The 12,125-nt window shown below is 36.3% G+C and overlaps 1 protein-coding gene across 2 annotated transcripts in view; it reads left to right on the forward strand.

The window, feature by feature from the left end:
- Positions 1 to 5,015, forward strand: part of ADCYAP1R1 (ADCYAP receptor type I) — a 218,643-nt gene extending 213,628 nt beyond the window's left edge. The window contains exon 16 of one of the 2 annotated variants that reach the window (XM_077267987.1): positions 3,816 to 5,015. In XM_077267987.1, the coding sequence (XP_077124102.1) occupies positions 3,816 to 4,004 (189 nt within the window). In that variant the 3' untranslated portion in view covers positions 4,005 to 5,015. Of the gene's footprint in view, positions 1 to 3,802 lie in introns of both variants that reach the window. The other variant, XM_077267986.1, reaches the window with a different exon arrangement.
- The last annotated feature ends 7,110 nt before the right edge of the window (positions 5,016 to 12,125 follow it).

Genomic DNA, 12,125 nt, shown 5'->3' on the forward strand with positions numbered 1-12,125 from the left:
GTTTAAGGACAATTAGGATTACCATCATTATTAATATTTGCCAAATGTCAGAATAATGAGAGAGAGAGAATGTTTTAACTCGTTTTTATTACTTACTGCAAAGTCAAAAGCTTCCATACACTAAGATTACTATGCCTTTAAACAGTCCTGGACTGCCCATATGATGATGTCAGGTGTTTGGAAGCTTCTGATAGGTTTCTGGCAACATCTGAGTTAATTAGAGACACACCTGTGGATGTATTTTAATGCACACCTGAAACACACTGCTTCTTTGTGTAGCATCATGGGAAAGGCTCAAGAAATCAGCCAAGATATCAGGAAGAGAATTGTGGACTTGCACATGTCTGGCTCATCCTTGGGTACAATTTCCAGATACCTGAAGGTGCCTCATTCATCTGCACAAACAATTATATGCAAGTACAAACAAGATGGGAATGTCCAGCCATCATACCGCTCAGGAAGGAGACAGGTTCTGTGTCCCAGAGATGAACGTACTTTGGTCCAACATGTGCGTATCAACCCAGGGACAAAAGCAAAAGACCTTGTGAAGATGATGGCGGAAGCTGGTAAGATTGTGTCAATATCCACAGTGAAACAAGTACTGTATCAACATGGGCTGAAAGGCCACTCTGCCAGGAAGAAGCCATTACTCCAAAATTAACCTAGAAAAGCCAGATTAATGTTTACAAATCCACACAGGAATAAAGACCTTAATTTTTGGAGACTTGTCCTGTGATCTGATGAAACTAAAATTGAACTTTTTGTGCATAATGACCATCGTTACGTTTGGAGGAAAAAGGGAGAAGCTTGGAAGCCTAAGAACACCATCCCCACTGTGAAACATGGAGGCGGCAGCATCATGTTGTGGGCATGTTTTGCTGCAGGAGGGACTGGTGCAGTTCACAAAATAGATGGCATCATGAGAAAAGGAGATTATGTGGCAATTCTAAAGCAACATCTCAAGACCTCAGCCAGGAAGGTAAAGCTTGGGCGGAAATGGGTCTTCCAAATGAACAATGACCCAAAGCATACTGACAAAATGGTAACAAAGTGGCTTCAGGATAACAAGTCAATGTTCTGGAGCCCTGATCTCAATCCTATTAAAAATGTATGGGCAAAGCTGAAAAGGCCGGTGCGAGCAAGGGACCTACAAACCTGGATCAGCTACACCAGTTTTGTCAGGAGGAATGGGCCTAAATTCTGACCAACTATCGTGAGAAGCTTGTGGAAGGAGATCCCAAACGTCTAACCCAAGTCATTCAGTGTAAGGGCAATGGGACCAAATACTAATGAAATGGATGGAAATTTTTGACTTTGCAGTAAGTAATAAAAATGCCTTAAAACGTTCTCTCCCTCTCATTATTCTGGCATTTGGCAGATATTAATAATGATGGTAATCCTAATTGGCCTAAAACAGGAAAGGTTTATACTAATTTCATGTCAGATATTGGGAAAAACCTTCAGATGTGTCTTTATATAGTGGATGGAAACTTCTGGTTTCAACTGTAGATGATAGATATATAATAAATAGATAATGGATAGATAGATAGATAGATAGATAGATAGATAGATAGATAGATAGATAGATAGATAGATAGATAATGGATAGATAATAGATAGATAATATATATAGATAATAGATAGATAGATACACTCCCTGACAGAAGTTCTGTCGCTTATCCATGTTATTAATGCTTATAACCAGACATTAAATTCATCCATTTGTTGTATAAATTATTCTTTTGAAAGCTGAAACCCTCTGAAATGTGGTTTAGGTTAAGAAAATAAATTGCCATCAATGCAGAAATATTGATCAGTTATTGGACACAGAATGGTCAGATTTTGACAAGACAAAAGTTTTGTCGCCCACAGAAAGTAATGTGATATTCAAACAAATAATTAACTTAAAATACAAATATATGTTGCATAACTTTGGTGAATGAAGTTGTGGTGCTATTAGAGTCATATTTAATATTTTGTGTGACTTCCATGAGCTTGAAGGACTGCATCCATGCAGTTCAACAATGATTCATACAATTTATTAATGAAGTCATCAGGAATAGCACAGAATGCCGTCTTACATGCCTCACAGAGTTCATCTAGATTGGTTTTGTCTTCCAAGCTTCCTCTTTCATCCTACCCCAAACATGCTCAATGATGTCCATGTCTGGTGACTGGGCTGGCCAGTCCGTGAGCACCTTGGTCTTTTTTGCCTGGAGGAGCTTTGTTGCAGAGATGGATGGATGAGATGGAGCACCATCCTGCTGCAGAATTTGAACCCTTTTATGATTTGGAATATAAGAGGTAGCTAATACTTCTTGATATTTTAGGCTATTGATATTGCCTTCCACCTTGCAAGTGTTTCGCACACCCCCATACTGAATGTAACCCCAGACCATGATCTTTCCACCCTAAATGTATCTGTTTTTGGGGTGTATTTTGGATCCATACGGGCTCCAGTAGGTCTCCTGCAGTATTTGCGGCGGCTGTGGTGTAATTCTACTGAAGATTCATCAGAGAAATCCTCCTTCTGCCACTTTTCCAGCGTCCATCTGTTTAGCAGGCTGTGGGACTTTGCAAATGCCACATGGTTTTTTATTTGCCTTTTATTTAGTGCTGGCTTCTGGGCACTGGAGGCCATTTCGAGACAGAATCCTACAAACTGTTCTAGTTGACACAGGGACTTGAGGTGACCAGGCCTGTTGGAGTTCTGCTGCAGTGGGAGAGGGGCTTGCTTTGGATTTTCTAACCAACAAACGTTCCTCCTGAGCAGTTGTCTTGTAGGGTCTGCCGGACCTGGGCTTGTCAAACACATGTCCAGTCTCTTCAAATCTTTTTTTAATTCTTTGTACTTGACGCTGAGACACATTAAAGGTGCCATCCACCTCTGCAGTGGATCTGGTCTTCAGCCTCTTGATAATCCAGGCTTTGGTCGCAGGGTGGATTTTTGGCATGTTGCCAGAGCTCAAGTTGCAGATCAAGTGAAGGTCTGGGGTTTTGGGTTTCTTTTTATACACACACACTAATTAACCGATCATTTACTGAGCACAGGTGAGGATGTAAACTAGGATTGGGTGCATTATATGACCAGGCGACAAAACTTTTGTCTTGCCAAAATCTGACCATTCTGTGTCCATTAACTGATCAATATTTCTGCATTGATGCCAATTTATTTTCTTAACCTAATCCACATTTCGGAGGATTTCAGCTTTCATAAGAATAATTTATACAACAATGGATGAATTTAACGTCAGGTTATAAGCTTTTATTTACATAACATGGATAAGCGACATAACTTCTGTCAGGGAGTGTAGATAAGATAGATAGATGATAGATAGATAGATAGATAGATAGATAGATAGATAGATAGATAGATAGATAGATAATAGATGATAGATAGATAATAGATAGATAATAGATAAGATAGATAATAGATAGATAATAGATAAATGATAGATAGATAATAGATAAATAATACATAGATAATACATAGATAATAGCTAGCTAATAGATAGATAGATAGATAGATAGATAGATAGATAGATAATAGATACACAATGGATAGATAGATAATAGATAGATAACAGATAATAATATATAGATAATAGATTATAGATAGATAATAGATAGATGATAGATAGATAATAGATAGATGATAGATAGATAATAGATAAATAATAGATAGATAATACATAGATAATAGCTAGATAATATAGATAGATAATAAGTAATATATAGATAATGAGTATTTACCATCCTGTTCCATAACAACAAAAGTACATAAAAAAATGACCTTTTAAAGTTTCTCCCTAAAGGTGCAATCAGAGATAAAGAGAAAATGGCGGAGCTGGAAAGTCAACCGGTATTTTGCTGTGGATTTCAAGCACCGTCATCCCTCACTGGCGAGCAGCGGAGTGAATGGGGGGACACAGTTGTCCATTCTGAGCAAGAGCAGCTCACAGATCCGAATGTCCAGCATAAATGCGGAGAACCTGGCGACATGAGATCAGAAACTGCCTAAACATTTTCTAACATCGCTCTTTTTTTAGTTTTTATTACTATGGGTTTGTTTGTTTTTCATTTTACTTTTTTTATTGAATGGTAGAAGGGGCGATAAAGTAAACGGCGCCTTGAGCCTGGGTATTACAGAAAAAATAGTCAGAGGTTTTTGGGCGAGAGAAGGTAGAAAATGGATTTTTCGGCTTTGTTTCCCAGCAATATAACTTCTATACATACAAGACAATCCATGAAAAACACTTTTTTTTTTTTTTAACTAAAATACTCTTTGTGTTTTTTCAAAATATTATCAGTTAAAAATTAAAAAATAAGATTCAAATCCAAAAATAAATTCAAGACAAAATTCAAAAACAAAATGCAGAAATGAAATAGTACAAAAAAAATAAACAAAAATCGGTATTTTTTTTTTTCAAACTGGTGCAAAACAAGTTCTGTAACCCCTCCATTTTGTGGTGTAATTTTATTTATTTAAAATCCAGTTGGTTCAGGTTACAAAATAATTTTTTTGCCTTCATTTTTATACCAATCTTCATAAATGTATCGTCCATTGCCAAAACAAAAAAAAAAATAATAATACGGAAGTACTTGATTTACTCTTTTTTTAGGCTAATTATTTCATATCAAAACTTAATTCAATAATGTATCATGTTGCAAACCAATAATACTTATCAGGCAGCTTGATTTTTTTTTTTTCATTTGTTTACTTTTTTACTTTTATTTTTTTTATATATTTTATTTCTTTTTTTTTTAAATCAAAATGTGAATTAACTGATTTCAGATTGCACTGGTGATGGTGACGGTGGATGCAGGGTGGATCTGCACAAAATAAAAAAGCAGACAACGTAAAATGTGGAGAACCGAATAGTATTATTTTAGTAATATAGCAACATTTTGCAAGAGTAATGGCAATGTTTCTCATAAACACTGGAAAAAAAGCGTATCATGTGATAGAACACTAACAGTATTAAAATATATTTTTTAAAAAACTAAAAAAAAAATGATATATATATATGTAATTATTATTACTATTATTATGGATATTTTGTGACAGTCTTGCATAACTTTGCCTTGTATCCAGAAATACATCTGGGACATATTTTCTTAACTCATAGTAATAAGATGTCAATTAACTTTAAGAACACTTTACAATAAGATTAACGAACGAGTCATTTTATTTTAGTGTAAAAAACAAAAAAAGCAAAAATCTTTAAAAGAAAACTGGATATTCTACATTTTTTTAATATTTTTTTTTTATTATTACTAAAAGCCGATGTATACATAGAACACAATAAGGAAAAAGAAAATCTATACCGGTGGCATAATAGAATGTAACGATCGTATTGAAGACGAGATTGATGAAAATCAGAAGGCAGATCAGAATGTGTATATATATATAATGCAGAATGTGTATATAAAATGCAGATGTGTGTTTACATTATGCAAAGCAACTTTTGTTTTTCAATTACATTGGACTGTGATGTTAGTCGTGCCATAGTTCTCTCTGAGCCATTTTGAAAAACTTTTCATATTTTAGATGTGGGATGAAAAGAAACGTTCATATTCTGTTCATGATATAGAAGTCTGAAAATATTTAGACTTTTGACATTGACATTTTACCACTGGATCTTGTTTGTAGCCATCCAACACCAATAGATTGGTCAAGTAGACCAATATGCAAGGTCACCAGATCTAAGCTTTCTCCATGAGTGGAACAACCCAACACAAAAGAAAAAAACGTCTGGAAATATCAAGAGGACATATGTCACAACCTCTTGTCTTTAGACCCCCAACACCACCATATTTTAATATGAGGCTCTCATGGCCAAATACACCAAGACTCGAGGACTCAACATTTTCCACTTTTGACTTCTCTCCATGGATGGAACAATCCAACACAAAAAATATCTTGAGAGATCAAGAGGACATATGTCACAACCTCTCGTCTTTAGACCCCAACGCCACCATATTTTACTATAAGGCTCTCAAGGCCAAGTACACCAAGAATCGAGGACTCAATATTTTCCACTGTTGACTTTTCTCTATGGATGGAACAATCCAATATAAAAGAAAAAATATCTGGAGCGATCAAATGGACATATGTCATAACCTCTTGTCTTTAGACCCCAACACCACCATATTTTACAACAAGGCCCTCATGGCAAGACTCTAAAACTTGAGGATTCAACATTTTCCATTGTTCTTCATGGATGGAACAACTCAACACAAAAGAAAACAAATATCTGGACAGTTCAGGAGGAAATGTGTTACAACTTCTTGTCTGTATAGCCATAACTCCATCATATTTTACAACGAGTCCCTCATGACCAAGTACACCAAGACTCGAGGACACAACATTTTCCACTCTTGACTTTTCTCCATGAATGTAACAATCTAATACAGAGAAAAAATATCTGGATAGATCAAGAGGAAATGTGTCAAAACCTGTTGTCTGTAGACCACCAGCACCTACGAGGCTCTCACAGCTGATTACACCAGGACTTGAGGATTCAACATTTTCCATTGTTGACTTTTCTCCATGGATGGAATAATTCAAAATGAGTGCGAAATATTCAAACATTTCAAAAGGAAAGCTTTCACTGAATCTTGTATATAGTTCCACATTATCAATAGATTTCACTAAAGGTCCCTCAGTGGTCATCTAAACCAATATCTAAGGTGCACCATATCTACTACTGCTGTCTTTTCTCAATGGTTGTAACAATCCAACCCAACTTAGAAAATATCTGGACAATCCCAGAAGAAATGTGTCAATGTTGTCGTTAACACCTCAACACCACTAGATTTTACCACAGGGCCCTCCTGGCCAAGTAGACCAAGACCTATGAACCTGACATCTACTATTGTTGACTATTCTCCATGTGTGGAACAATTCAACACTAGTGAGAACATTTCTGGACATCTTTAAGAGAGATGTCACTAAATCTTTTCGGAAGACCATCAACACCACCACATTTTGATACGGGGCTTTCATAGCCATTTAGACCAATATGTGAGTTCACCTAGGCTACCACTTTTAACTTTTCTTTATTGATGGAACTATCCAACAAAATTGAGAAAAAATTTCGACATATCTATAGGAAGAGTGCCACAAATTTTGTTTGTAGTGCCTGAACACCACCAGATTTTACTACAGGTTTCTGATCACGAAGTAGACCGAGACCCCTGGCCGCCATATCTGCAAATGTCAACTCTTCTCCATGGATGTAAAAAGCCAACACAAGTGAGAAAATATGCGTCACTATCGGTTGTAAAATCACCATATTGTACTGCAAATCCCTCATGAGATGCAAGGCCACAACGTCAAAAATGCAAAGTGGGCCAATCGAAAGGGGCTTCCACAATTTAAGGGCCTCTAATTAGCTAATGCTTATATTTAGCCTTAAATTAGACTTCAGCTAGAGAAGAGCTACCAAATTTTATGCCAGCTGTGGTTTTACCTTTTGTGGCGACCATTTAGAAAAAGTAACAAATGAGGACACTTTTATGCTTACAAACCTATCTAAAACTTTAAGATAATAAGACTCTATAATAAATAAATATTTATATTTAAGAAAAAAGAACTTTGTGGTACCCAATGGATTATTCTCCCCCCCCCCCCCCAACAATTATGGAAAATTATTTAACTTTTTTATTTTTAAAGTGAGAAATTCCTTAAAATTCTTAAACTTTCTAAATATTTCCAGCTATTTCTCTTATCGGAGATCACCTTATAAAACCAGTCTGTGATTTCTATTCTGTACTCAATAAAAAAAATTTTTTTTAAAGAAAAATATCAACCAAGATATTGATTGGTTCGTTGATATCATGTTTATACCCATTGCGCTGTATTGATAAATGTAAGATAAGTGTACACTTTTTTCTTATAAAAAAATATCCCCAGGAATATGCTATAACTATTAACCAGCCCCCCGATAGATATTAGATATTTTTTCACAGACTAGTAGGATGTTCTGAAAATCTGGTTTCCATAGAGTAAATTTTTTTCTCTTTATTTGATTGTTTTCAATGAAAGATCTCGAAAAACTCCTAAGGCCGGCGTCACACTAGGCGTATGAAAATATGGTCCGTTTTTTACGGCCGTAATACGCAGTAATTGTCCCAAAACACTGTTCCGTATTCAATGCGAGGATGCGATTTTTACGCACAAATTTATCCGTGTCCGTGTGTCATCCGTATGGCATCCATATGGCTTCCGTACGGCGATTTTTTTCTCGCAGGCTTGCAAAATGGACAAATCATGGATCCATCGGCTAAAATATTCTTAAAAACATATATACCATGGTTATAGGACCCCCCTCCCCCCCCAGCTAAAAACATCTGCCCCCAGCCACCCCAGAAAAGGCACATCCGTAAAGATGCACCTATTCTGGCACTTGGCCACTCTCTTCCCACTCCCGTGTAGCGGTGGGATATGGGGTAATGAAGGGTTAATGTCACCTTGCTATTGTAAGGTGACATTAAGCCTGGTTAATAATGGAGAGGCGTCAATTATGACACCTATCCATTATTAATCCAATAGTACGAAATGGTTAATAAAACACACACACATTATTAAAAAGTATTTTAATGAAATAAAGACACATGGTGTTTTAATATTTTATTATACTCTTAATCCACCTGAAGACCCTTGTCACCTGAAATAAAGTTAAAAAAAACAAACAACAGTATTCCATACCTTCCGTTGTTCAGTCTTGTCCCACGCTGTAAATCCATCTGAAGGGGTTAAATCATTTTACACCCAGGAGCTCTGCTAATGCAGCTGTGCTCCTGACTGTAAAACTTGGTGAATAAATGGAATGCAGGGGAATGTCCTGTAGTTACCTTGAGTCGTGGTGAGGCGCCCTCTGCTGGATGAACTCATATGAACTCGAGCGTGGGAAAATATTCTGAAAAGTTCCCAGGCTCGAGTTCATACGAGTTCATCCAGCAGAGGGTGCATCACCGCGACTCGAGGTAACTACAGGTCATTCCCCTGCAATCCATTCATTCCCCAGATTTTAATAATGTGTTTGTTTGATTTATTAACCATTTCGTACTATTGGATTAATAGTGGATAGGTGTCATAATTGACGCCTCTCTATTATTAACCTGGCTTAATGTCACCTTACAATAGCAAGGTGACATTAACCCTTCATTACCCCATATCCCACCGCTACACGGGAGTGGGAAGAGAGTGGCCAAGTGCCAGAATAGGAGCATCTTCCAGATGTGCCTTTTCTGGGGTGGCTGGGGGCAGATGTTTGTAGCCAGGGGGGGCCAATAACCATGGACCCTCTCTAGGCTATTAATATCTGCCCTCAGTCACTGGCTTTCCCACTCGGGAGCGCACGCCAATTTTTTCCGGGATTCAACCCTTTAATTTAATAGCTAGAGACCCCAAATTTTACACAGAGACACTTGTTACATTAGTAAAGAGGAATATGTAATAAAAGAAGGGATATGAGATGGTTTACTGTATGTAACCATGTCTCATATCATGTCGGGTTTGTGAAGGAGAAAGAAAAAGCCGGCAATTGTATTACCGGCTTTTCTGCTATCTTGCGCAGAATTAAATATAAATATATATATATATATATATATATATATATAGGTGTCTCACTGACATGCAGTATATATATACACCTATACTATGTGTATATTTCTATTCTATCTATTCTATTGTAACCTGTCAGTGTGATGTTACTGTACACTGCACTGAATTACTGGCTTTTCACTAACACCGCTGCGTATTTCTCGCAAGTCACCCTGATGGTCCGTGTGTAATCCGTAATTTTCTCGACCCCATAGACTTTCATTGGCGGATTTTGTGCGCAATACGCTGGCAAACGCAGCATGCTGCGATTTTCTACACCCGTAACATACCGTATATCACGGATGCGTAATATACGGCAGATAGGAGCTGCCCCATAGAGAATCATTGGGCCGTGTGCAATGCGTATTTTCTGGACGTATTTTCTGCGCTCATACGTCCGTAAAACTCGCTAGTGTGACGCCGGCCTTAGAGTTGACACATTCGCTCACCCAACAGACGGGGAAATTCATAATTGAAAGATCTTTTGGCCAACAAAGTTTCTAATGGCCAACTCAATCTGTGAATTAGTGATTTTCTAAGTAATTTTCCAGCCTGTTTAAGTGATAGGTAAATTGCAAATTGAAAAACACCCAATATTTTGAATTTCCACCCCAAATTTCTGTATTTCTGTTAGAACATCAGAGGTCCCTCAAGTGCCTTTCCACAGCAGCATTTCTGTCCTTCAGCTATCACACGGGTTCAAACAAACTTGAAATAAAATGAATGAAATCTACCAGCTATACTTAAAGAAGTAGTAGAACCGATCAAAAGTGTCAAAGCAAAAAATGCAAAAATAAATAGTTACAAAAATATTTTTGTTAGGAATAGTTAGGATGACTGTATTTTCAAAAACAGAAACAATATATATCTATAACTAAAGTCTCTATACATGAAAACTCACCTGAAATTATAGCAGTACCGCAAACACGTAAAGTAATCTAAACTTTTTTTTACTGTAATTTCGTTTCCTGCGTTTAATCACCTTTTTGCAGATTTACTTTTCGCCTTTAAACCACTTTTAGTCGTAAGCTTAATTTAAGCAGAACTTAATCTGAATGTGGGAAATTAAATAAAATAAAACGGAATCTAAAAGAATGTAAAAATAATGAAAATAATAGACCTAGAAGCGATGTTTTTAAGAATATAGAACACAAACTAATTTTTTTTGTTTTGTTTTTACTCAAAACGCGTAATAATGTTATAGTAACCTGCAGAAAAATGTGCCAAATTAATTCTACAAATGACTTGTAATATATTTTTCCATTAGTCCAGTGTAAAATAAAATTGTATTTTATTAGGTTAGATTTTTTTTTTTTTTTAAGATATAATATGATGTCACAGATGACAGAATATATGAAGTTGTGTCACAGAAGATAAAAGCAGGACAAAATGAAGTGCTATACAGTCAGCAGGAACAGTTACATTTAGATGACTCAAAAATCTATGTTTTTTTCCAAAAACTTTTATTGGGCATTGGCCATAATGGGTTATTTTGGAAATCCTTAAAAAGGTTTTATGAAAACTGGTTAAAAATTACAAAATGTAATGTACTTGTAAATTTTATGTTTTTTTCTCCCCCATTGTCCAGTTTCCCATTTTTACCCTGGCACTATCATACTACATCATACAGGACAATACTACATAAACTAATGGCAGTCACACCAGCAGTTGGACGGCCGGTCAAGGGCTGCCAATATAAAAGCGTGACAGCGGACGGGCATGGGGCGAAAATTCCATAATTTCTAATTTGAAGAATATTACATTTTCTTATTTTTGGCCACATTGACCTTAGTTCTTATGTATCAGACAGAGAACCCTTTTAATTCAGTTGTCTGCTTCAATTGGTAATCTTTAGGAAATTGATATTTTTGGCGAAAAAGATTAAATAAAGATTATTATACAAAAATAATAATTATTATTGTTATAAAAGGATTTTTTTAAATTTTATTTAGATCTCTGTGCCCACTAGCGTGGTGAAATGGGACAGAAAACCTCTAAAAAAAAAAAAGTCCCAAAATCACAATAAGTTTAAAAATTTTTGCTATCTAAATGGGGCATTTAATTGTTTTAATGTCCTAGAACCATAAGGAACATGTAGTGGTTTTATTGAGAATATATGTATTTGGTCAAGTGATGGGTTGCTATTTTGTAATGTCATTCCACAGTAAAGAGGATTTGTCTCTGGAGTTCGACGTCCTGTAGGATCGACGGTTTCACCGGTAATTAGTAACTTGTTGGCATTTGCCAGATTTGATGGTGGAAAGTCGAGTCCAGAGCTGATTCCCAACCAGGAATCCTAAAGAAGTTTTGGACTTACCGTAATTGATCAAGGTTTTGGGTTCTTCAATAAAAAGGAACATACAAGTTTTCGGTGCTGCCCCAGTGGTAATGAGATTGGGCTTTACTTGCCTTATGGCAAAGTTATATTTCTTGAATTTCTAAGCCCAAATGCCAAATCTAACAGGGCGTCCACCTACTATGTCCATACACAATAATGGTGTCTAGAGGGGGGTAA

Source organism: Ranitomeya variabilis, chromosome 6 (genome assembly GCF_051348905.1).
Source record: "Ranitomeya variabilis isolate aRanVar5 chromosome 6, aRanVar5.hap1, whole genome shotgun sequence".
NCBI lineage: Eukaryota > Metazoa > Chordata > Amphibia > Anura > Dendrobatidae > Ranitomeya > Ranitomeya variabilis.